General features: G+C 55.1%; 1 protein-coding gene across 1 annotated transcript; it reads right to left on the bottom strand.

Annotated features, from left to right (window-relative positions):
- Window positions 1-492: 492 nt before the first annotated feature.
- Window positions 493-22484, bottom strand: RUBCN (rubicon autophagy regulator). The gene is made up of 22 exons (XM_082487084.1): window positions 22431-22484; window positions 19090-19173; window positions 17981-18140; window positions 17759-17865; window positions 17049-17189; window positions 16675-16831; window positions 15890-16438; window positions 15267-15311; window positions 13258-13353; window positions 12972-13087; window positions 12302-12503; window positions 11830-11931; window positions 10958-11032; window positions 8174-8234; window positions 7028-7160; window positions 6526-6671; window positions 6098-6162; window positions 5296-5534; window positions 4846-4907; window positions 4493-4646; window positions 4035-4128; window positions 493-3140 (listed from the first exon to the last, which is right to left on the bottom strand). Exons 1-22 carry the CDS (start codon window positions 22467-22469, stop codon window positions 2977-2979), a joined length of 2991 nt encoding a protein of 996 aa, XP_082343210.1. The 5' UTR covers window positions 22470-22484; the 3' UTR covers window positions 493-2976.
- Between the last annotated feature and the right edge of the window lie 4264 nt (window positions 22485-26748).

The following is a 26748-nucleotide window of genomic DNA, read 5'->3' as shown; positions in this document are numbered from 1 at the left end:
TGCTTCACTCCACGTGGAGCCAGCGCTGTGCTGGGCTTGCACATACATCCTTCAGCAGTTTGTTTTAAAGTTTACAGTTTGTATCTCCTGTGTCTGTGGTGTTTGTGGGGCGATGCATGACACTGCTGGGAGGGGAGAGCCGGGCTGCATGGGGCAGCCGAGGCCATGCCCCTGGGCCCCTCTGCCAGCAGCAAAGGCAGGCTCAGGAAGGGGACAGGCGTTAGGGAGACCCCCTTACTCTGTGGTTTGTACCTCCAGCCCCAAGTCCAGTGGGCAGTTTGCAGGGGGAGGCCATAAACCAGATGGAATAGCCAAGGGGTGGTGACAATAACCCCCTCCCAGTGACACTTGGTGATGCATCACCAGTTGCACAAGTTTTCCCCCCCCTGCCCCAGGAGCCAGTGGGCACTGCAGCACTGACCCCTAATGGGGGGGGATACACACCATTACCCCACCTAAAACGATGCCACAACACAACCAGGCTCCTTATTAACTTAGTTTATTAGGGACGGCATTTTCATTGCTATGCTGTGCAATAGTCCCGTGAAGAGGGCTCCAGTTGATGGCCAGGGCATCCCCTTGCTCTCCCTTATGAAGAGCTCACTGCCTTGGCCAGTTCCAGTGTTATTCGTAGCAGTCAGTGCTGGGCAGCAGTGTCAGTGCTGGGCACAACCCTGCTCTGGAGCCCTCCGCCAGGTTTGCAAGTCCCACTGCTTCCAGACCAAGTCCACGGTGGAGGGTGGAAACCACAAATAAGCCAAAATCCCTTCCCTCTTCTCTAAATGTACTCAGTGCTTCTAGAAAGGGACATGGGCAGCCCCTCAGCTGCTGTCCCATGACATTAAAGTGCTTCAAACAAAACAGGGTGGATGGAGGTGTGCTGCTGAGGCAGCTCCAGGGAATGGGGTGCCAGCTCCGGGCAGCAGCAAGAGAGCTCGGTGTGGGGTTGGGGACAGGCAAGACCAAGGCGGACCAGCGTCTGGTGGCCCCAGGGCTTGCAGAGACAGAAAGCGAGCAGGAGAGCAGCTGCTCCCCTAAGGAAAACAAGCAGAAGCAAGAGAGGAAGGAGGCAAAAACCACAGGGCAGCAAGTGGGGAGCTCAACTCCCTTTCCCAGGCTACACCCGGCTTTGCCAGGATGCTGCAGAGCACCGGGGAGATGCTCCCATGCAGCAGCCTGGCCCCCAGCAGCAAGGCTTGCAATCACCCTCCCCAACCAAGCCCTGCGGCCACCTCTCCTGGTTCCAGCCTCTCTCCGCCACCTGACACTGCCACCCCTGCAGGGACAGCTCACGAAGGGCCACATCCCAGCCTCAAGGCAGGGCACACGCCACAAGAGCCACTGCCCCTAGATGCCTTCTGCCAGTGCGTTGCTCCCCGGTCCCTCAACACCCTTCTCGCACATACACAGGCCCCATGGTCCTTCCAAACACCCCACTGCCACCCCACATGCCACCCCATGACAGGTGATGCTGGACACTCACTCATGCCATGGGGAAAGCATCCCCCTGCGATGCAGAGGCACCTCCTCGCGTGATCGTTTGCTCCAGAGCGCAGAGCTCACCCTGTACCACCGGGTCCGACCCTGCGGAGCCGTCAGTCGTGGCAGGCAGCTCTGCATCAGCGGAGGACCAATGCTTTGCAGCACCCCAGTGCCAAACCCCTCTCCCCAGTGCATCCCCCCCATTGCAAGCAGGCTGTCTGGCCACCCCACCTCGAGGCTTTGCCTGGCTCGGGGACCCCTCTCCCAAGGGGAGCAGGAGATCCGCTGGGAAAGGGGACACCTGGCAAACGCCAGCCCCATCTAGGGGTGAGAAACCAGCAACAGGACAGCCCCAGAGGTTTTATACTGGTGAGTCGCATGTCCCCTAAAGCAGCATTTCAAGCAGCACCTCCTTGCAGGGGGGGAATACACAATTAAAAACACAAACAACTGCATTAAAAAGATAAAACCAAATCCAGCAGATTAAAAACCAAAAATGCAACCTAAAAGAACAGACTGAGACAGAGGCTCAGGGGATGCGGCCGGAGGGCTGAGCCTTCACCCGCATCCCGACAGGTCTCGGGCAGAAGGCAGCTACATGCAAGGCAGGTCCTGGTGCCACCAGTGAGGTCCCATGTCACCCTTAGAGGAGGACATGTCCCCCCGGGAGAACAGACCAGCAGCATGAGGAGGAAGCAGGGTCGGAAGCTTTGCTTACTGAATCCTCCGGCCATGGGGATCTGTGGCAGCCGAAAGCCCGGCAGCACCGGTCCCCCTGTGCGGCTGCTCCAGGGGCAATGCCCCTCTGCAGCGGGTGGAGGGCAGGGAAAAGCAGCTCAGCACAGAGGGCACGGAGAGGGGAGGCGGCAATCTGGCATTTTCACCACTGCCACCTCCTCTGCTCTGATCCTGGAGCGAGAGCAACTGCTCTCCGGCAGTGTCCCAAGCCACATTTGAGAAAGGGAGCTGTTAAATGTACAACCAACCCCAAACCCCCACCCTCCCCTCCATGCACACAACCTCCAGCAGCAGGATGGGGGATCAGAGGACTCCAAGAGCTGATTCCCCCCTCCGAGGAGCAGACGTGGCCACAGCTTCGTAGTATCCAGCTGATGAGCAGAAAGTGCCGACCCTCTGGAGAACTCTGCCGGGGAGGAGGGCATGGGGACTGACTGGCAGCTCAGCCCTGCCTGGTCCAGCATGAGTGACTGCTTGGAAAAGGCCCCTGTTGTGCCTGCAGGAGAGGCAGGAGCAGCTGCCGTTCCCCACGCAAAGGCACCGGGGACTGCAATCAGGACCTGGAGCAGACCCGCACAATGGAAGATGCCCCGTCCCCAGCCCAGCACTACCGCATGGGGGAAAACAGAATCCTTCGAGACAGCGCTCCAGGCCTCCTGATGGTCCTCCTCATCTCCAGTCTGCATGGCTCAGTCTCTGGTGACGAAGGCCACGCACATAAATTAACCCATGATCTGCTCCTCTGCTGCAACGTGCTCATGTGGCTGCCACTGCCTCTGGCTGCTCCAGCTCGTCTTCGTAGTCCGAGACGTAGGACTCCATGCTCTGCTTGGCCAGCAGCTCTCTCCGGGCTTGAAGCCGCTCGCAGCGGGGACAGCGGGTGGATTTGAAGCAGGATTTGTGGTAGCAGGCTTTGCAATCTGTGGGGGAGAGCATGGCTGAGAGCTGGCAGAGGCTGACACAGACTGCCTGACGCTCCACAGCCCGGGGAGGGATGCTCCAGGCTTGTCCAGGAGGACATTTCAAACCAAAGCTGGGGCAGAACAAGGACCAGAAGTGGGGGTCCTGCTCTGGAAGCAGCAAGAAGTCACGCTGCAGGGTCCCTGCACCAGCTTGCAAAGCTTTTGGGAGCACGGGTGGGAGGTTTCCCCCTCCACACAAGGTCCCACCCCAAACTTTCCTGATTCTCCAAGGAAACAGTGCCTCTGCCCCAAGTCTTCTCTGGCACCGTGCCTGCCAAACCAAGGCTTGCAGGTTGTCAGGAGCCATTTCAAGCCAGTTCCGAGGTTGGTCCCAAGCTGCAGGAACAAGGTCTGCTTGCCCATTCATACTGAGCATTACTGAGGATGACTCCTGCAGGGGCCCAGGGATTTCTGGCAGGCAGGAAGGTCACGGAGACAAAGCCTTCAAGCTGTCTCTGCTCTATAAGGTCAGCTCCAGCCATCCAAGGAGGGGCAGGGGAGCTGTGTGCAGGCTGCAGCCTGTCCCGTAACCACAGCAGAAGGGAAGCCAGGGCTCTCAGACACCCGCTGGCTGCAGTCACAACCCGACTGCCCGCTGCCGCTGGGGCAGGCAGCGCAATGTGTGGTCAGGGAGGAATCTACACGCTCCACCATGCCAGCAGCTCTGGCCAAACACCGTTATAATGCTGATCTGCTGCTGTGATAACGTGGTGGAGAGACACAGGCCATGCACAGAGGCACTCTGGTCTGGCTGGCTCTGTACCTCTTGCTAGCCCAAAAGCCACTCCAACAGAAAGCAGACCTTGGTGGCCCCAGGGTCTGTCCTCTCCCTGTCTCTCCCCAGCATCTCACCTTCACATGTCCTGCATTTGTTGAGCTCAAAGGGGAAGATGATGTCGCCCTCATTCTGGCAGAACTCGCAGATGAAGCCTTTGGCTTGGCACAGCTGGAAGGAGAAAACATGAGGAAAATACAGCATGGCAAGCAGGGCAGGAGGTAGAGCAGAGCAGGACAGCAGGACACAGTGCCCTGCTCTAACCACGTGGGACAGTCCTTCCCCAGCATGGAGCACAGCAAGGCAGAATCAACATGTGTCAGGGGTGGGATAGCCAAAATGGGGTAACAAACATCCATATGTGCTGGTAGGAGCTCTGTGGAGCAGGCAGGAGCAGTTAGCACTGAATCAGTTTATTTGGTGGCTGCCCTGCATGTCAAAGGCCTCCGCACTGGGTATCTTTGCAGCAAAGCCTGCTCCCAAGGGTGCTCCCGAGGGTGCGGAGCCACGCAGGAGGCAGGCGAGGAGGCCTTACCATGCATTTCTCAACGTGCAGGCTGCCTGCCTTCAGGAGCTCCGTCAGGCGAGGCACCAGGTCCCCTTTCTTCGTGGCACTGAGGTCGCTCAGCGAATAGAGGTGCAAATCCTCCGTCAAGTGGCCAGGCACCGCATCGAAGGAGTCTAGGAGGCTGCAAGGACAGAGAAACCAGAGCTCAGAGCAAAGCAACTTCACTAAGCCCCCTCTCTCCACTGCTTCTGCTCTCTCTCCCCCTCCACTCCCCTCTCCCCCCGTTGCTCATCGCACAGGCTGCACAGATCCTCAGTGCAAATTGCCACGGGACAGATCCAGGACAGCAAAACAGCTTCATCTCACAGCCCGGGACTCACTCTTTAGCTAGCCGGCACGTCTTAAACATGTTCTTCATGTGGAAAAGCTGGATTCGCAGCAGCTGGAGAGGAAGGGGGGACACGAGAATCAGTAAACAGAGCACGGTCCTTGGCCAAGCACGTCTACCCTGTTTCCTGCACTGGTAAAACGACCGCTGCTCCTCAGCTGCTGCTCCCCTGCTACCAAAGTGTTTACACCACGCAGAGCAAAGCAAGGACAACCATCATCACGTGTTCCAGGAGATAAACCGAAGCCCAGCTGGACGCCAGGCAGAAATTCCTTTTGAAATTCCTACGCTAGTGTACAAAGAACGAGATGTGAATGGAAACCCTGCGGTGCTGGGGTTTTAAGCCTCAAAAACTGAAATATCTGCTTCTCCCCAGCTTCCCTGGAACGCAGTTTACAATTGGCACCCAATCCCACTCAGGAAGGGGTGGAAACGGTCTTACCCACACTTGGTTGAGAGACTTCACTTTCCGGTACAGGGCAGGATTGATATCCTGGACGTTGAAGAGTGGGTCACTCCAGATCTTGCTCAGCAGGTCTTTGGAGAAGTTGCTCACGTAGTACTTGCTGAAGTCCCACTTGCGCAGGATGCGGCTGGGGATGACCATCTGGGCATTTTCGTGGCAGCACTGGCAGAAATACTTCCCCAGGTATTCACAGTACCGCAGGCGCTTGATGTAATCTGGCCACACCAAGGCAGACAGGGAGGTCAGCCAAGGAACGGGCTTTGCCCAACCACACACTGGACTCCCAACGTTGCTCAGCATTTCCAGCAAGCAAGGCAGTCTGCCTTGCCAGTAACTCCTCCAGCCCCAGAGCGCTCAACACTGGGGTCCGCAAGCACCCCTGTCGACTGCAAAAGCCTTTGGGACCACAGTCCAGTCTCGTGCAGCCACATCTACCTACACATTCAGGAAACACGGCTGGTCAAAGAGCTCCATAGCAGAACCTGCTGGGAGCTTTAGGACCCCAACAGATGACTTTGCCTTAGAAGAGTCAACATCTGAAATGCGCTCCTAAGGACCGGCTGGCTGCTTTTTGACTCCACCAGCCCCGTGACCTTCTGGAGGAGGCTCCTCTCTGGGTGGTGCATGCCAACATCCAGGCAGAGCTGGCAAAGGCAGCGTACCCATTTTCCCAGTGACCTTGTGCTGAGCTCTGCCACCACCCACCCACCCTGTGTCTTCCCACTTGTTCACAGGTTCTTCCCCACTCTCCAGCTACAGTCAGGGTCCCAGTACTCACCAGGATCAGTCCGGATGCCACAGCCTGCACACCTGTAATTCTGCTTGGCCACAGCCACCTTCCTCCTGCCCAGAGACAGAAGATGACTCGTTTGAGTCCAGCCCTGATGGCACCTGGCACCAGAGGATGGGCACTGGCACAGGACTGGAAGGCAGAGGTGGCCATATGCTGTGCCACTTAAGTGTGGACAACAAAGGCAAGGGGAAAAGCCCTGTTGTGCCCTGGTGCACACCAAAGGCACCGACTGCAGGCACTGGCTCCACCTCGCAGCAGCGGCCACCACTGGTGACCACTGTGGATTTACCAGGCTCAGGGCAGGGAAGCCCTGGCATCCAAGCGCGAAGGAGAGGATTATCAACATTGGTGTTGATGGAAAAGGGTTGGAAAGGGCAGGTCCCCTGAGGGCCCTTGGCCACATGAGTCCTTACGTTGGGGCTGGGTGAATATTGAAGATGATCTGTGGTCGTGGCGGGGCCCACTCCAGGTTTCCTCGCACCCGAATCCTCAGCTTGTAGATGTCGGCATGTTCTCCGTCGTCGGGAGAGATGGGCAGAGAGTCAGGGATGGGCAGGAGCTGGGAGAAGCAGGCAAGAGGGTCAGATCCCTGCCTGGTACCACAAAGGCAGAGCACCTGGCTGGCTTTCCAGAAACCTGCAAGTGCAGCCCTCTGGAAAACTGCCAGGCACCAAGCTGCTGCTCCAGCTGAATGGGAGCTGGAGAAGGGATGTCCCCAGGGATCCGGGTACTCTGCTGTAGGAGGCTCCAGTGGCAGAGCCCCTCTTGGCTGCACCAGTCTCCCAGACCAAACTCCTCCTGCAGCTCCACAAAGGGATGACCGGGACTAGCAAAGCCCCTGGGTAGTGGGCTGAAGCCAGGGGTTCAGGGAAGAACGATCAAATGCAATCGGTGACGGAACACTCACACCCCTACCTTCTGTGGGGCGTCATGCTCGGGGACCAGCCACTCCAATTCAGAGGCAGCTGGGAGCTGCATGCCCTCAAACTGCTTCAGCAAGCCCATGGCCACAGCTTCCGCCGAGTTGGAATTGAGGAAGGAGTGGGATCTAGACAGCAGAGGGAGTGGTTAGTACCAGGTCTCACAGCTGAACCCTCTTCACGCCCTTTGATGCCAGTCCCAGCTCAAGCCAAAGATGCTCCCTTCAACTCTGGTACCTTATTTCGGCACTGCTGTGCAGGCTTACAATTATATACGCGATTGATTTCTGTCTTTGCAGCCGCCCCCTAGCAAAGCTGGCTAACGGCACAACAACAACTGTTTAGAAAGGCAACAAAAACATTATTTTACCTAATGAAACCTGTGCCCTGACTGCAGGGGAAGCTGTAAAGCGAGAGCCAGTGTCTGTACGAGCCAGAAGTAACCGCTTTCCCAGTACGAACCTACCCAAGAAGCTGCCAAGCACAGACACAGCTTTGTATCCCACCCAGCAAGCAGAAGGGTGCCTGCATCCCAAAAAGGGTTTTGCTTTCAGAGCATTAACATAGCAGCTGTGCTTAAAACAGGTTGTGATTCACCTCCCCACAGCCCCCACCCCTCCAGCCTGCGGCAGTACCGGGAAAGGACAGAGCACTTCACATTTAAACTGCTGCTGCACTGCACAAAGTTTGTAAGCATCGCTGTGCCAGTGGTACCACATGTGGGCCACAGAGCAGCAACAAGGGTTGGAGAGAAGGTGGCAGCATCACGTAGTCTAACAGGCTGTCCCAGCTGAGAGGAGGGAGGCAGGGGAGGCTCAGAGCCAGCAAGGAGCCACTAGCCAGTCCAGATGCTCCAGGTCATGCCAGGTCCTCTCCCCAGCCTCTTACCTACTAGGACATACAGGCATCTCTCCTGGCACCAGTCCATATCATTCTACCTCATGTGAATATCCTGATCGTCCCAGGTGCTGCTTCCCACATTTAAGACTAAGACCCAGTGCCCCACTGCTAAGTAAAGGGAGGGAGGAAGGGATGGATTTCCACTCCCACACAAAACAGCAGCTGATGCAGGTGGAAGAGCAGATTTGGGGAGGAAGGGGAACTTGGTACCAAGACGTCTCGCCACGAGTTGAAGACGTACATGGACTCCGAGGAGAGAAAGGACTTCCTGCTGGAGTCTGGGTTCCTCTTGATGTCTGCATCTGAATCACAAACAGACAAGGTGGAGCAGATGGAGCAGGGCAGGGGGATACACTCATTTCAAACCAAAACTTCACTGTAAAACTCATCAAGCTCTTCAAAAGCACATGAACTACAGCATCAATTTCTACCAGTGGCACAGAGCAGCAAGGAGAGGTGCAGTCTAATCAGTTGCCTGCCGGAGTTACATGGGAAGGACATGGTGGGATGCTGTGAAAACAGTGAGCCTGGGGTTCGGGTGAGACAAGTGGTTGCTGATACAGGTCACACACCAAGTCCTAGCAGTGATGTGGCCTGAAACACGTATGCACACAGGAGCTAGGAGGGCAGGACAGCAAGGTTAGCAAGAAGGTTTAGTAGCTCTCTACATGTGGTATAGATGCTGCAGGGGATTAGCAATGGGATGCAGCGCCCTTTTCTCTACTTGACTGCAACCTGTAAGATCAGGAGGTGGCCATGCCACAGCTTGTCAGTGACTGCACAGCCGGGGCTGGCAGCCTAAGCCCAGCGCTCCAGAGACACGCCAGCATCCATGCAGAGAGCGGGCCAGCAGCCACGGGGGCCAGCCCTCTGCAGAGGCCACAGAACCATCTCCTGAAGAGGGAGGGGTCCAAGATAAGGTGCAGGACACTGGGGTCCTGCTCCCTCCACCCCTCCATTAGCTCCCCAACAGCCCTGGGCTGCCCCGCATCCCTCCTCGGTGCCAACTTTGGGTACCAGGCAGTACCTAGTGGTACCTTCATCAGTCGTCTCTTTCTTTCACTCCGAGGGGTTTCTCTGCTAAACCCTAACAGGGAATTCATCTGAATGGTGGGAGAACCCTGGGACGGGAGACTTCCAGCAGCGCAAGGTGAAGAGAAGCAGGCAGAAACCCTGCTTCATTACAGACTCCCAGAAACAGGAAGGCAGGCACGAGAGGGGAAAGTACCAAAGGTCAAGACAGAAGAGGCCAATGCCACAACCTTTGGCCCAGCAGGGTTCCTTTTTTGTACCTCTGGGGAACTCTAGGAATGGGATCTGCAGCAACCACATTGCCCCCAAACACAGGCTTCCAGCTCCCCTGACCCCGTGGCCCAGTGCCTGGCCAGGGGAGGCACAGCTCGGGGTCCCTCAGGGTCCAGCACCCCAAGCAGGTCGGGTACGTGGACCCACATGGAGCCCATCCAATCCCAGCCAGGCGAAGAGTGCCACCCCCTAAGCCACTGGCTCCCCTAGGAAGAGTGGGGCTGCCCTGGCAGCAAGGGCAGCAAGTCCCAGTCCTGCCCGTAAATTTACAGGCTCACACTAGTGGAGTTCAGCATGGATGCTTCACCCTCCTTGTCTGACATCTGTTGCTAGAAACGGGCACGGGAAAGCATCCTAATGCTAAGGAATCCACATATCTACATCATGCAAACAGACTTCTAGCTGCAGGAAACAGGGAATTCAGGCAAATACGGCCTCCTGACCACGTGGGGCACCAGCCAGACATACTTGCCATACTTGCCATGCTCTGGTGCCTTCGGCTCTGCGCAGGAAGGTACCGCGTGGTCCTAGACTATGATGAACATGAGCAAACAGGGACACACACACAGCAAAGTGTGGGTCAAGCATTGCAGGGAGGCAGAGCCGGCATGGTCAGGCACTGGCATCATCTCAGGGATGGCAGAGGGAGCCAAATCTGATCCCAGGCTCTTGCCGGGGCTAGCCCTGGGATCTGGCCACCGCTCGCTTCCCAATCTGAACTGCAGACACTCCCCAAAATCCTCTGGTTAGCTGCCCAAAACGCCTCTGCTGACAATGCTTTCACCAAGTGGGACAGTCCCCAAGAGGCTCGTGAACAGCCCCCAAACCTAAGGACATCACCTTAGCCCCTGCATGCCACCTTCAGGCCAGGATGAGCCGCCCTGGATTAAACCCCCGGGCTGTAAACCCAGGGCACAGCCGGGCTGAGGGGGAGGCTCTGAGCACCAGCATCTCCAGCAGGAGCAGTGGGCTGGAGCCGAACGCCTGACAGGAGAGATCAGCAGCAGCCCGTGTAGGCTGTTCCCTTGCTAAAGCAAACAGGGAGCACATGAAGGTTATTTAAATGTGGCCAGCAGTCCGGAAGGATTATCCGGTAGTACCGTAAACAATAAAAACACTAAGCAAGACCTGGCTGCCCATGACCCCAGTGCCCAGGGCCTCCACTGCGAACAAACTGCCTGTGCCCTGTCTGCTCTCACTAGTTTTCCCTCCGGGCTTCTTTGTGAAAGGATTCTTCTCCGAGTCAAGTCTGGGCAGGACAGGAAAGCTTGGCCGTGGTTCGGATCAGAGCTATGGCACGTCAACTCTGCCGAGTCAAGCAGGAAAACACTCCCTGGGATGGAGACCTGGTCCCACGCTGTAGAGGACTCTGCTCTCATCCAGCCCAGGCTCAGCCTTCAGCAGCTACAGAGCTACGAAGCTGTGCCACTGCCCTGCCGAGCCCTACCCCAGGCAGGACAGGTCTTCACCACAGCAGGCACGTTTGGTATATCCAAAACAGTGCACGGCAAAACGCCCTGGGGGATGGAGGTCCCCTGCCTCCTCTCTGCTCCATCCTGCCGTATCATCCTGCCACAGCTTTTCTTGCTGACGTCTGGATGATACCGTTCACAGTTCCCAAATCAGGCAGATTTCTGAGAAGAGTGCACGTGCACACACACACGCACACACCTTGCACACACACGCACGCAGGCCGCAGGGGAGCGCTGCGGGGTACTACCTGAGAACAAGGAAGCCATTGACACTGAGAGGCCGTTCTTGGACATTTGAATCAGGTTAGATCCATCGTTACCATCTGTATAACACGGTGATGACAAAACAGTTGACTTCAGTGCTTCGGCCAGGCCAAAGGAAAGGGCATAATACAAGAGCAGCACTCACACGAGAGAAGCCCAGAACTGAATTCACACACCCCTCTGTGGGCTTCAAAACTGAGCCCAAAATCTAGTCCTCAGGGACTGAAAGGAGGACTTTACTGTCAACAGCCAAGAGACAAGAAGTTTATAGCCCGAGACTGGACTGCTCCATCTTCTTTTTAAAGTCAGTGAGCTGGAGCTACTGCTGAGAAGTAAGTCATCCACATCGGAGGATGAACAAGGCTCTGAAGGAAAGGGACACCCAGGGACCCAGACAGGTCTCCTGTGGGCGATAAGCTCAGCCAACCAAGCTGCCAGGAGCAGAGACTACAGGTATTACAGGTCAGGATGTGACCAGGGCCCACCACCGCTACCCAAGAGATAAGTGGTCAGAGCTATGGTTCCTTCTGCCTGGGGAGGAGGAGAGCAGGATGGCAGCTCTCCCACCTCTCTCTAGTTGTGACAGCCACTATGTGGAGCAGGCAATGAAACGGAAACCACCTACCAGCCAGAGGCACTGAATGCTAGAGGGTTACAGAGGATTTCAAAGGAAAGTCATCCCACCACATGATGGAAACCGGTTGCCCTGCTCGTGCTCAAAATTCAGCCATTTGTTTAGGAAAAGCCATCCTGAAGGCCAGAGGGACATGCTCTTCTTCAGCAGGACTGACCTCAACATAACCACACCAAGAAGTCTGTCTCTAGGCAAGAAGCCAACATAGCCATTCCCTCCTACCTCGGATCTCATACTCTTCCACATCCTCTGCAGAGCCGGAGTCAGAGAGCCACAGGGAGCCGTGGGAGCTGAACTGCGACCCATTGTCTGTCGCCACAAGACCTGGGAAAAATGCAACACAGCCAGCCATCAATGGAAGTGGTCTGAAGGGTCACTGACAGCTAAGGGAGAAGCTGGTAGTCAGGTACGGCCAGGGAAGGGAGGGATGGAAGTCAAGGATGGAAAACACGATGGGCTCAAAATGAAATTGCATTCCACAACTGAGCACCAGCAGCACACCAGTGTTAACAATGTACAGTATCAGTCCCATTATGGTCTTCAAAAGCAGCAGAGTTTCACAAATCTCTGCAGCACCTTGGTAGCAACATGACTGTTTCCCACAAACAGGGAGGAAGGCAGGATGCTATAAGGAGAGGCAACAGACAGAAAACCCACATCCCACCAGCTGGTGAGCCCAAAACACATCACCCACTGTCTGAGCCCATCTCCTGGCAGGTAGGGAACAGGTGTCTGGTGCGGATCTGCTGGCGCCGAATGCGAATCTTTTGTTTAAGCTCCTGGATCTCCTTGTCGCTGTCTTCTTCCTCCTCCTCCATCTGCCGGCTCATCATGTTGCATTTCATCAGCTCAATGGCAGCGATCAGGGACTCTGAGATGCTGAAGTGAGCGTTCTCCTGCAAGGCAAGAGCAAAAGCTTTCAAGGCTGTACCATGGAGAGACTAGGAAGACTTGGTAAAATCTTATTCCCCACCTGTGACAGAAAAGAGGGTGGCAGAAAGACCTTAATCTCTGCCGACTCCACAAAACCACTCCACAAAACCTGACTCTTCTACGAGGACCTAGAAACTAAAACTTTCTTGGGCACCACAATATTCACAAAACACAAGGGGCATCCTATGGAGCAGATGTGCAACATTTCCAGTCTGGGGAGTCAGCACATGTCACTGAGGAGCCCTAACATGTTGCAAAGCTGCTATGTATATGCTGGGCGGACAGAGGCTGGCTGCCAGACACCATTGAGGAACTCAACCTTGAAGATCTGTGCACAGCTATGGGATTATCTTCCCCGTGGAGGGAAGTATCACTGAACCTGCAGTAAGATACATTCTCCATCGCACACAGGCTGCTGCTGCCTTCCTCACCTTCTCCAGGTCTGCACAGCTCCCAAAGTCCTGCTCAGAGAGGTAGCTGATGAGGGACTGCCCTTCTGAGGGTCTTCTGAACATCCCTTCCCCTGAGCTCAGGTACTGTCCAGAGTCTAGAAAAGAAAGAGACAAACGTATGAGGGAGGGATCTGCTGCTATCCCCATGCTAACAAGCCCTGGCAGTGCCCAACCAGCATCCCACGAGCCAGAAGCTGAGGCCACCGCAGCTGACTGAGGAGCCTGACCAGGAGCAAGTGTCCCCTCTGAGGCTGGCTGTACTCACCGTACTCCATGTAGAGGGAGCTGGGTGTGCTCAGTTCACTGCTCTGGGTGGAAGCAGATACCGGCCCTTTCCCTCCACCTGGATCACCATGGGACTCTGGGAAGGAAGACAACATCAGGCACACATCAGTATCCCAGAAGCACCCAGTCACTGCCCAGGGTGAAATGAAAGGGGCTCAGCATCACATGGGCAGGTACAAATGGATGGAAAGCAAGGAGGGACATCTTCCTGCTCCGTGCCACGGCTGAGGGCAAGGCCAAGAGGGGACAAAACTAGAAGGGCATTTTAGGCAGGATAGGAGAAGGAGAAAGAAAGAGAGAAGCTCACGAGAGCCACAGAGCAGTTGAGTCCTGAGCCGTCCTCTCTTTACCCTCTAGCAGAGCTGGGGGACACAACACGCCCCAGCAAGCACCTCTGCCAGCCCCTTCTTCCTGCTGGAGCATCTCCAAGGGAAGAGTTATCCCCAGGGCAGAGAGTCAGGAAACAAGGGGAAACCTGAACAGCTGAGGGATCTGTGGGGCACCCAGCCCTGCAAAGCAGCCTGGACAACAGCAGCAGGGGGCATCTGAAGGACATGCTCTTGCTCAACTAGAAGCCAAGGTTCCCCACACACGGTCCTGGAGCCTGGGCTGCAGTGCTCAAGGTGACCTACCCAGGCTGTGGGCAGGGCTCTGCTCCACACACGCACTGCTGTGCAACTCCCTGCCGGGCTCAGCCAGCGGGGACTGCCAGGAGCTGGCCTGACCACAGACCAACAACGGCTGGTGCTCTACAGAGAGCCACGTGCCCGGGGAGCGCCCGGATGGAGCGGCTGGGTGACAGAGGACTGCTGAAGGAGACTGAAAACACCCTGACTGGAGCATATAGGTGTGAACATGGAGCAGGCACCGGCTGACTTCCCGAGCACAACAGAAGGGCAACCTCGTCCTCTCCACCTCCTACTCCTCTTTGCTCCCAGCTTCGTGCCATAACCCTGATGTGGCTGGAGGCTCCCAAACCCACCAACCCCAGCATCTCCCTGCCAAGATCATGAAGCAGCAGCCATCAGGATGGGGCTTGGGACCAACCCACCCCACAGGTTGGGTGACAAAGAAGACCCACTGGGGTGGGAGGCTTTCACAATCGGTGTAGCCTGGCAGGTCTCCCACAGCCACTTCAACCCTGCTGAAAACCACCACAGAAACCACCTCATGATCACCAGCCTGGGGGATGTCACATACAACAGAGCCTACTGCTGAAGGGCATCCTCTACTGGAGCAGGACACAGGGCTGGACACATGTGTCTGAATGCCCATCACCTCCAGGAAGGAGCCTTCTCAGCTGCAGAGCCCTCAGCACCCAGACGGGAGCTCGACAAACCCAGTGCCACTGTTCAACAGATGCAAAAGAAAACAGCTGAATTTTGAGCTGCTGACTCTTTCTGCGTGTGGGGCAAAGAGACGGCAGCACCCCAGTACCTCTGCCCAGGGGGAAACCTGCCCTGAGCCCAAAAGAGCAGCCAGGAGTCCTGGCTGTGGGTGCAAGCACAGCTGGCTGGGACACGGCTGAACTCAGCCAACATCAAACCTCCCCGTGCTAAGGGATCCACTAAATGAAAGGAAAAATAAGATGTTCGATGTAATAGATGCACTAAGGCTAAGATGTACGCCTGCTTAGCTGCCAGCCCTTACTCGCTAGGTGGGAGATGAAACCTCTCCTGGTTCCTGAGGCAGTGGGGCGGAAGGAAGGGCAGGGCAGGGGATGCAGCTCAGGGACTTGGTGGCCAGCACTCCCTAACGCCATGCAGGGGAGCTGGGCACCCTTCTGGGCCTGGTCCACTGCTCCCAAAAAACAAGCTGGGATCGTCAGTTAGGTCGCATGCATAAACCTGACCATGCTTCAAAGCACCAGCTGGGACACAGCGAGGAAATAAATTTTTTTTGTTTTCTAAATGGCACTCATGGGTTGATGAAAATCCTGAACTTGATGCAATGATCACTAATGAAGGGCTGTTATACTGGCTCCCAAACCTGCCACCGGATCTTCTATTATAATGGTGATATCCCTGAGGCCTCCTGGGCAGACAGAGAAGGGCAGCATTAAGGGAGAGAAAACAGAGACAGACTGGTTACTACTCAGCAAGGACCTCCACTTCTCCCATGAAGGCAGCAGCAGTGGGGCAGACTCTCACCGCTGGTTGTTCCCTCACATCCCACTCCTCCCCCCGACACCATGTATTCATCCACTCAAGAGTACAGGAGGACCCAGCAGGTTACCAGCAGGATGACATCTTACCAGTAGCATGAGCCCAAGCCCCAGTCCAGGACCCTGCCATGGCCCCATGCCCCAGCTAGGCCAGGCCAGTGGGGAAGCAGGACAGCTAATGCCACGGCATCGCTGCCACTTTCTAAGTTTTTGGTAAAAGCTGCCAATACCAACAAGAGACCGGCCCAGGGTATTCTGGGAAGCAAGATGTCAGCCCATCACTCCAGTGTAGAGCAGGAAAGCTAAGGGCAAAGACGAAATTTCCCAACCGCTCTCCCACTGTGCCCCTCACTGATCTGACCCATGGCATCAAAGGGGTGGCCAGCATCAGCCTCTGGGTACCAGGGACTCTCACACCCCAAAGCCATCAGAAAATTAATCCCATTACCGTGCAACTTGCCCGAAGCCACGTTGGTGTCAGAGTGCGAGCGCACGTGGCTCTTCTTGAGGATGCCCTGTGGAGCTGATGACTGTCCCTCTGAGAAGCTAGACCGGCGCAACAGGCTCAGGCCCCTGCTCCCACCTCCGCTCGCTCCCTGCTCCCCCGTGGACGAGACCGAGTCCAGCTTCTGGGAGCTGCTGGAGGAGAAGAGTTTGGAGCTGCTGCTGTTGGTGCTGTTGGTGCTGGCGCTGCTGCACGCCCGGCCCCGGCGCCCCAAGTTCCCAATGGCCAGGTACTCTGGCCCATCGTTAGCATCGCTCTGCGGATCATCTTGACTCCCCATCCAAGTGTCCTCACTCTGGCTGGTGGTGCTGGAGCTCATTTCACTGGCCGGAGAGAAGGAGTCTTTGGGTAAGGGGACATGGAAGCAGGTGGCTGAGCTGGGCTGCTCCAGAGGGGACCGGCCGTCGCTGAAGGAGGAGGACCGGGTGGATGGGCAGCGCTCCTGGGGCTGGCTAGAGCTGGAGCTGATGGAGGAGCTCGCTGGTCTCCTGTCTGGACAGAGGTAGGAGCAGGATGTCACATATCCTGGTGCAAGCAGGTCACCCTAAAGCAATAAGCTTGTGGGTTCACACTGGCATGCCCACCCACCACAGGCAAAGGCCAGGGATCACCCTCCCAGCGCGGGCAGAGACCTCCTCACACCCATCCAGCACGATAACTCCAAGACCAGAAAAAAAGGCAAAGTCTTTTTTGGCTCTCTCCTGAGCTTCCCAGCCCACTCTTGTTACCTGAAAGGCCGGAGGAGGCTGGATGGTGGAGGCTGGAGAAGGACCCAAAGCAGCGCTGCTGTGCGCAGCCTGCAGCGGGGATGTACGGGGACGCAGGGAGGGCAGTCAGGCTCTGACTCTTGGTCACAGGAGGCGGACAGTCACTCTTCCTGGTAAGCTGAAGAGAGGTGGCACCATTATAAACCAGCATCTACAGGGCTACACAACAAAGGAGCAGTAACGGAGAGGAATGAACCTGCGAGTGCCTGGTCACCAGCCAGCGAAGGACGCGGCAGCCCCAGGGGCAGGAGGATAGGAAGGGAAAAACGCTGTGGTGAAGAAGGGAAGGGGCTTTTTGATCGCAGCTGCATGGCCAGCTCCCGTCGGGAAATTACCAGGCTCTCAGTGAAACGATCCAGGCAGCCCAGCGTCCCGGGCAGACGGCTCTCCTGTCCTTCAGCATCGCGGTCACACATGTCTCTTGTCCCAGCAGAAGGACCTGACGCACACAGGGATGGCAGTGACGTACCAGCCAGCTGAAAGAACACAGCCCCCATTTAACGAAGCCTCATTAATTGCCTTCCTCTGGGGAGCTCTGTGCAAAGAAAGCAGCTGCTGTTCCCTCCTCTGGGAAAGGGGCAGCTGGCATGGGACTGCATGGGGGGTCACTGGCGTCACCAGCACAAGTGGGCACCCAGGTGTCCTGGGGAGCTGCTCATCCCCTCTGAGGGTGGGTGTCCCTCACGAGCAGGCAGCTCTGCTTGCTGGCTCTGAAGCCTGGGACTGTTGGAGAGGGCTTTAGAGGTGCCTTTTACAAGGAACTGGTCCTCAGGTCCTCATACTCAAATCCTCGATGCCAGCCAGAAGCGAGGTGCCCCACCACAGGCTCCACACAGCCATCTCCCCTACCCTGACCCCCACCAGGCATGTGCAGGGACCAGTTCACTTCTCTCCTCCCCTCTTGGAGCCCCTTTTGCTACTTCCAAGTCCACCCCCTTGTCCAAGAGCTCCGTGTGCCCTGAATGAGACCTCACGCAAGCAGCCGCAGCCAACCTGCTGGTGCCTGAGGAAAGAGCCAGATGGAAAAGCCGGGACTTCAACTCACCATGGAGGTGTCTATCTGAGCCAGAAGCCTGGGGTTGTTCTGCTCGACAGCCTCCAGGCACTGCAGCATGGCTGTGACGTGGGCGTCACTGAGCAGGAAGGCAGTGTCTGGGGAGAGAAAACTGCAGCTCGGGGGGGTGTCCCTCTCGCTCCCACGTGGCTTGGGAATGCCACCAGCTAGATATTTTCCTAATAAGAAGGAACAGGCCCGTTTTCTCTTTACCTGCGTAGAATTTCCTGATGTACTGCCGGTTCCCCAGGAGCGGTCTCAGCTGTGCCGACAGGCAGTGGCACTGCAGGCTGTGCTGCAGCCACAGCTGCGCGATGGCCTGGTCCCCCGGGCCCTCTGGGTCAGGCTGGCCACTCTCCTGAAGGCTGATGAACTGGAAAGGGACGCCAGGCACAGGTTAAGGCACGCAAAGGCAAGCTGAGGAGCAGGGGCTGTTCCAGCGCACAGCTTTGGTTTCCCCCCGCCCCGTTAACAGCAGCTTTCCAGCGTCGGTCACCGTCAATGGGAAGGAGGACACATCCCAGCAACTCCCCAGCCACCAAGGGAGGCAAAAAGCACAGGGGAGGAAAAATGCTTCAAAGGTCAGCCAGCGACCAAAGTCCTCTGACAGCCACCAGCACTATGAATTCCTCCTGCACCCTCTCCCACCCGTGTGCCTCGCCCCTGACCTGGAAGAACCCCAAATCCGACCCAGCCCCAGTGGTGACGGTCATGTTCTTGCTGACACATTAACTGGGGAAGCTAAACACCTGAGCTGCTGCAGCTTGAAGAGCTGGACTGGAGTCGCTCCACATGCCCCCAGAAGCAGGTTGGACATAGGGACCACCAGCGGTCAGTCCCTCACACCCAGCCATAGTGGGGGCCATGGACATCGGCACGGGGCAGCTCAGGGCCGAGAGCATCCCTGTGTGCCAGTGGTCAGCACAAGCCAGGAACCGGAGAACCAAATGCATGGTCAAGGCACAACCCAGAAACAGGACAGCCCAGGCTTTGAGAGATTTGCACAGAGGCATGAATCACCCCTGCGCACACACAAGCGCCGCTTGTGCCAGTTCCCTTGGTGAAGGGAACCCGCTGCAGCCAGCCGAGCCGAGCTGGAGACTGGCCTGGGAGAAATAAGCAGCCAATTGTCTCAGCCCAAGCCACGCCGAGTTCCCGGGATGTGGCTTGTACACAAACGCATGGCTGCTTCAGCCTCCACAAGCCATGGAGCCGCTTTACCCACGGCAGGCCAACAGCCAAGGCACTGCTATCCCGCCGGTGAGGCTCACAGTCCTCTCCCCTCCCCGCCGGGCACACAAAGCCACCCCACCAGAACCCACCTTCTCCAGGTGATGAGCAGAGCCAGGACTCAGCCAGCGAATGTCCTTCACAAACTGCCAGTAATCCTTCTGTCTGCAGCACACCTGCCCGGGACAGGCGCCGTTAGATACCACCACCCAAATCCAAGTTAAATGACAACACAGAATCACAGAATGGTCAGGGTTGGAAGGGCCCTCTGGAGATGACCTAGTCCAACCCCCCTGCCAGAGCAGCGTCACCTACAGCAGGCTGCACAGGATGGCATCCAGGAGGCTTTTGAACGTCTCCAGAGCGGGAGACTCTACCACCTCTCTGGGCAGCCTGTTCCAGTGCTCTGCCACCCTCAAAGTAAAGAAGTTCCTCCTTGCATTTAGATGGAACTTCCTATGTTCAAGTTTGTGACTGTTACCTCTTGTCCTATCACTGGGCACCACTGAAAAAAGACTGTTCCCATCCTCCTGGAACCCTCCCTTTAAGTATTTATAAGATCCCCCCTTAGCTGTCTTTTCTCTTTACTAAAAAGACCCAAGTCCCTCAGCCTTTCTTCATAAGAAAGATGCTCCAGTCCCCTAATCATCTTTGTAACATCCCCCGTTAGCCCCTTGCTACCAGAACAGGACAGCCCCTAAACCTGGCGAAATGGGCCAGAAAATAAAGAGAGGAAGAGCAGCACTGCTTTACAGAGGATAAAATAACACAAGTGTATAACACAGTTCTGTAAACCAAGGGACCAAGTCAAAAGACACTGGCTTGACATAAGTTGTCTCTTGCCCCTCCCATTTCACTTGTGGTTAGACCACAGATCCCCCGAGGTTCTCTTCTCCCACCAGCAGGTAAGATCCAAGTCCACTGTGCCACGGAGACAGGAGAAGTCTTAGGAAAGGGACAGGATGCGGCACTGAAGGGCTCATACCCATGCTGCAGTGCAATAAGGATCCCAAAGGCCAACCGCAGCTCATCGGTGGATAAGGGAGGAGAGCCTGCACCTCTGCTGCCAGGCAGGCAAGGGCAGGCAGACAGGAGATGGGGACGGACCTTGGGTGCCAGCTACACCCACAGCAAAGTGTGTCTGGGGGCTCAGCTCTGCCCGAGTCCTCCCAATCACTCTGGGCACGGCAGCGTCACATATGCATCCCTGGTCCTTTGAAGGTCTGCCAAGTTCAAGGTTGACCAAGTTCCCACATCACCGCTCCCCTTCCTGCCGGAGCAGGACCTGGAGGGGACCCCCCGATGCCTCAGCGCCGCAGAGAGTCAGACCTCAGCGAAGGGACGCGAAGGGCAACATGGAAACACGTTCTAGCAAAACCAGCAACCATTGCGGTCTTCTTACGCAAGTCACCACCGAGGACACCAACACGGCTGAGCACCCCAGGTAAGAAATCTGGCACTGCATTTCTGTCGGGTCTTTGCCTCAGCTTTATTCAGACAAAGAGTTATTTTGTTCTTAGTTATTCTTCCCGTTAAAGAGGAACTGCAGCAGAGTTGCTGTTTTCCTCACCACCCTATCGGGTGTAAACACAGCCCCAAAATGTCTCTCTTCACCAAAAGGCTGATTATTTTTTCTTCCATCTCTATTTCCTCTTTCACAAGCGTTAGAGGAATGGGTTCTGTTTTGTGGTTTATTTGTCTGGGGGGGGGGGGGCTGGTTTGGTTTTTCAAGACTGGAGAACTAACACTGCAATTTTAGTCCTTTAGACTGAATTGGGGTTTTCTGGACAAATAAAATTCACTCAAAAGTTTCAAAACCTCTTGCCTTAGTTCTCTTCACATGTACATATGGATTTTTTTTGCCTTTTTTTTATTTATTCCCAGTTGTAGGAAAAAAAGTTGATAAGGAAATAATACGTAAAAGGAAGCGTTTCGCTAGAACAACTAAAAACTGCTGTTAGGAAGCTGTACTTTTACAGGCCAGCCTTTGCAGCTCTTACAGCTTGACTGGTGTCACACGTGTCCAAGCAGGGGAGACATTTCGAAGTAAAACAGCGGCCTTTGCCTACAGGAAAAGCATCGAGGAAGGCAACGCACTGTCCTGCTTTGCAGGTCTGGCATGAACTGTTACCAACAGACAGAGAAGTGTAAATCATTTAAATCTCACTTCCTGAAGCCTATTGATAGCACGTCTGTCAGAAGGCAGCACTGCACTCCTCACACGTAAAAGGTAGCTTTTCTCTCTGCGGATGTCCCGAAGAAGACCCCTGGTCCATGCCACTGGGGGCTAACGGGAACAGAGCAGCACCGTAGCGAGCGCTGTCTGCAAATTTAAATCCAGGGAGCAAAGCACCCTGCCGGGACGACCTGCCACCCTGGCTCTTCCTGGAGGTTTATTAGCCTGAGCGCAGCGTTGCACAGGTGCGGTTTTCCCGGCCCACGCGCGCTGCCTGCGGCTCCTCTGCACGGCCCGCTTCCCGGCATGGCGCTCTGGCTGGCAGAGCCGGCGGGAGGGAAGCCCGCCCTCAGGCATGCCCTGCGGGCTTGCTTCAACTTTCCACCGTAAATTAATTGTGCTGGTAATTGTAAGCTGAAGGGGAGACCTTCAGGCCTCTGCACACAAGCGGGAAAGAGAAATTCTTCCAGGCAGCCGGGGGGGGGCAACGGCTGGGTGAGGAACTGCGAGGCACAACGAGAGCCTGGAAAGAGAGATCCCATTCACGCAGAGCGCGGATTTGGCTGCCAGCTCCTCTTATTAACACAGCTAACCAGAAACAGTAAAGATGCGAGGTTTCTCTTGCCAGACCTTGCTGGGGAGTCATCCAAGTGCAGATGATACGGGGCTGACTCATTGCAAACGTAACTTTATCGCTCGGCTGCGGCAGGAAGAAAGGAGAGAGGGGCCGGCCTCAGCGCGGGGGGCACAGGTACTTAGAAAAAAAAAACATGTCGAAGGTGGATGAGAGAGAACGAACACGCACCCCGGTCCCTCTGACAACCACAGCACTTGCCAGGCAAGCTGAGTCCCTGCTTCACTCGTGTCCCACGCTGCTGTAAGTGTTGTACCCACTCCGTGCTACGCGCACTGAAGCGAGCCGCAGCAGACAGGACTGTCCCACCTGCCCACAGGCACCAAAGCTGCTACAGACAGACAGAATAACAGAATCTCCCAGATTGTAAAAGACCTGTAAGATCATCTAGTCCAATCATTAACCTAACACTGACAAGCCCACCACTAAACCATACCCCTAAGCACTATACCTACATCACCCTTAAATAGCTCCAGGGATGAGGACTCCACCACTGCTGCGGGTAATGCATTCCAATGCCTGATGACCCTTTCAGTAAAGAAATTCTTCCTAAAATCCAATCTAAACTTCCCTTGGCACAACTTGAAGCCAAAGACAGCAGCGCTGGCAGGACAGAGCCCTACCTTGTCATGGATGAGCCCATGGTAGAGGATGCTGTGCATGTCTCTGCAGAGCCGTTCCAAGCCACCATACTTGGACCACACATTCGGATTGCTGGTGGACACCAAACCTTCCACTGTGGTCTTCAGGTTGCCTAGCAGCTTCCAATGCTCCTTCCTGCAGAGGAACACAGCAAGTTGCATCAGATATACAGCAAGAGGAGCTTCACAACAGAACCACGCTATTGCACTCTCTCCAAGGAGACTCTGATCAGGCTGAAACCTTTGGTGGTCCAGAAACTAGCAAAGGTGAACCAAAGGATTTCACACCTCCCAGTGGTCTCCCATCCATGGTTTGTGGACAAGAGGCCATATCATAATGATTCTTGTGATGACTGTTAGCCACCACCAACGTGGTCTCAGGAGACAGCTAGAACAAAGACTGATGGCTCCTGCAATATACCACTTGCTTGGTACAGGCCAACAAAGCTGGAGGACATCTTTCCAGCCAGCCTCTTGCTTGCTTCATTTAAATCTCTACCAGAGACTGGTCAGAGCAGCAGCCCGTCAGGAGTACAGCAGCTGTAAAGCAATGGCATGATGTCCACCACATCTACCAGACACTGGCCGTGCTGCACCCGCATTTACAGGCAGCGGCACTCCCTGGGCAATGCACACCGCATTGAGCACTCCAGCACTGTCAGGATGAAGAGGTGCTCCACTCCAAGGCTGGTAACTCTCCATCTGCATCTCCATCCGTACAGCTGCCCTCTGACCCCCGAGCTGCTGTAGGTGCAAATTGACTTTCTTGCAAAAGTGTTCATCACGTTCTGGACAGAGATTATTAGCAAACTGCAGATGTACTCTAGAGCTTGCACTGCATCTCTCATCGATACCACCCCCCTCGCCTACCCTGCACGCAGAAAAAATTCACCATTATCTGCCATAAAGCCGGAGCGATGGTGCAGAGAGGTAATGTCATTTGCCTATGCAAAAGCAACTTTGGGGAAGGAAGCTTCGGATGACCGAGGTCCCCGCTCAAGCTGTCTGACACCGTTGCCAGAGGAACAGCACCCGTCAGAAACACATATTCAGATAGGAGCCACTCTCTCAAAAGGAACAGGAATGTTGCAAGGTATATTTGGGCATGTAAATGCCAAAAAAAATATGCCTCTGCAGGGTTTGTAACAAAAGCACCGGAGATGACAGCTTAGGATGAAAGTCCAGCCTTTCAACTGGCAAGAAACAAGCCACAGTGTTTCAGCTGTTAATCCCTCCCACAGCGGAAAAGAAACCAGATTTCCAAAGCAAAAGGGAAAAAGGGGGAAAAAAAAGGAAAATAAATTCAAAATAAATAAAATTATTTAAAACTGCTCTCATTTTCATCCCTTGTGGATGAAAGTGTGGACTGCACACTTCTGCAGCACAGAGGACAGTAAAAAGTAACACAACCCTGGTATTTAAAACCAAGCTTTTCTTGTCAATAGTCTCTTTTTGAGACTTGTTCGCTATTACCAAACTGATTAAGCAAACAAGCAGATCATCAAATATTGGCTCTACTTCAAGCTTCCCAGCCATTCCCTTCCCAAGGTCCCCCCAGGGAAACCTCACCACTTTCAGTGCCCACCAAAGCTTAAATCACGCAGAAGCCAATCCGTCCCACCAGCAAAGCCTGTCGCCCTGACAGCACAGGAGCTCTAAACCAGAGCTGCAATGCATATGGTAGTATGTATATGTTTATGATGTACTTGTCTAACAAGCACAGTCAGGGCTTTATCTCAGGAGAGACGGAAGAAGAAAGCACGGATATAAGACAAAGGCAGCTTCACGAAGGAGATCCGACTTGGGCAAAGAAAACTGACCCAGCTGTTCTGAATATATGGGTTTCTCCCATCCCTGCCCTGAGGGATGGGAGATGCTCTTTGACCAGGGACCACCGATGCAGCTCTCGGCATCCACGGATGCCCTGATGTAGCTGCTGCAGACATCCACAGATGCTCAGAGCGGCATTGCCAGTCCCTGGTCAAAGAGCACCCACAACCACCGAGCTCAAAACTTCACCAGGTCCTCCCCAAGATATTTCTGACACTCAGAGTTAGAAAACGCAAGTGAAAGCTCAGCCATGCCATTGATCTTCCAAGTCAGTGAGTCAGGGGAACTCCCTCCTGTGTTATTTCCTGCTATAAAATGCAGGCGATGTACACAAGGATGAGGGGGTAGGACACGCAGAGCTGTGCCTTTCCACATGAACGGAGTTGTGGATCTGCCCAGAGGTAGGAAACCAGGATCCAACAGACCGGAGGCACAGCTCCCACCTAGCACAAGGAAACTAAGGTTAAGCAATCCTTGAACAAAATATACTCAAAATGTTAAAACGTTGAACTCAGAAGCACATGGGGAATGAGCAGCACACAGAAAGTACCTTTGCAGAGGTGATGCTGAAGCTACCAAGGGTGAATTAAATCCCTGTAAGACAGTAAGGATCCCATGGGACTTGTTGGCCCAAAGCAGTTCACAAATTGGGACGCACAAGACCCTACCGATACTCAAACCCAGCTGTTTCTGGGCTGGAACATGGTGCATGCCGGAAACCCTACAGTGACACAAGGCTGAAGAAATGAAGACCCATATAGTTGGCTGCAGGTGGCAGGGAAAATGAGGGAGTGCAGCTAACCACATTTCAGCTTTGACCGGACTCGTGGGTTAACCCCGAATGAGCGGCAAGGTTTGCTCCCCTCCTGTTGACAGAGGCTGAGCTTGGGCTGCCAGGAGGGACAGAGAAAGCCTGAGTCTCAGCCACCCTCAAGTTCCCCGTTTCAGCAGGTGTTCGGAGCAATACTAAGAAATCTGCTTGTTCTTTCCTGAATAAAGAAAACTCTCCTTTCCTAGTGCTAAAGAAAGCCTGACACAGGGGAAGGCCAATTTATATCACATCATGAAAACACCCCGACTTACAGGAAGGGCAAAGTGAGCAACACACCCCAGAGAGGTCACAGCACACGAGCAGAGCTTCCACTGCAAGAACCACACGTGCTCCTGCTCTCCTGCGCTAGCAGAGCCTGGTTCCCCCTGCCAGAAGGGCCGAGGGTGTCCAGAGGGACCATCGCTGGTGGAGCACCGGTGAGACCACAGCCCATCCCTCTCCTTCCTTAAAGACGACCTCTGATCCAGCCTCCACTTTTAACCGCCAGCTCCACAAACTCGGTGCAGGGTCTCCTTGCGTTACCACCACAAACTCCATCCTCAGGTACAGCAACACCAACCTGCCATCAGGAACTGTCCCAAATATAACCGGACCTTTTGCACTGCAGTGACAAAAGACAGAATCCAGCCTTGGAGCAAGAAATGCCTTAATGGCACTGCTGATGAAAACAACAAGGAAAGGCTGCTTGCTCGCCCAAAGCTTTCTCAGCCCTTCCATGCCAGGAAGGGTAGGAACTTCTCTTGGTCCAAGTCAGCAAAGGTGACTCACAGCGGAGGCAGGGAGCCATGCTGCTGACTCAGGTGAACTTCTTCATTTAAAATAAAACCAATCCTTAGTTACTTTGCAGAAGAGAATCGCACAGGTAGCTAGTATTAAAAAAATAAAAATAAAAAACCGAAGCTCATCTTTCTTGCAAACAACGTCTGCTGTGTGCCTCCCCGTGCTCTGCAGGAGGCATCTAGCAATGGCTGCTTGAACCCTGTCCTCTACCTGGAGGAGTCTCTCGATCCTTCTTAGCACACTACAGAGGTCGGGCTGAGGATGCTGAGGTCGTGGAGGGACTTCCACCAGGTCTCCAAGGACATTCCCATGCCGGCTGTCGGTTCCTCCTGCAGATCCCCAAGGTGCCACAGAACCCACCACTGCCATGGTGCCCGCTCCCACCTTGCCATTCCCGGCTCTCCCAGACAACCAGCAGCCCCTTCCCCTGGTCTTCCCCTCGGCACTGCTGGGAAAAAGGATTAAAAGAATTGCAGGCTCCGTGCAATTCATCTGCAGCTGCGGGGAGAGGCTGACGAGGCAGAGGAAGCCAGAAGAGCTCTGCCAGCCTGGCAGGTCAGCCCCACGGCGCCCGGCCGGAGAGAGGCGAGCAGGCTGGCTGGGAAACCCAAACGCAAGGTGGCTTGCACCAGTACTAAAAGCTTGCACTGGTAGAAAACGGGGAGCACAACCACAAAAGGCTCCCCCAGCAAACGCAGCCCAGAGCTGCTGCTCGGTTGGAGCACTCTTGCTCTGCACAGCAAGGGATGAGGGAAGAAAACAGGGATGAAAGGTGTTTTTTAGCCTTCTCCCAGCACGGCAGATAGTTTTACCTGCTCATCCCGGCGAAGTCTCTCACAAGCAGATGACTGCAACCTG

The sequence above is a fragment of the Vanellus vanellus genome, assembly GCF_965231255.1.
Source record: "Vanellus vanellus genome assembly, chromosome: 8".
Taxonomy (NCBI): domain Eukaryota; kingdom Metazoa; phylum Chordata; class Aves; order Charadriiformes; family Charadriidae; genus Vanellus; species Vanellus vanellus.
Note: the sequence above shows the minus strand (reverse complement) of the source record. Positions and strands in the feature narration are given on the sequence as shown.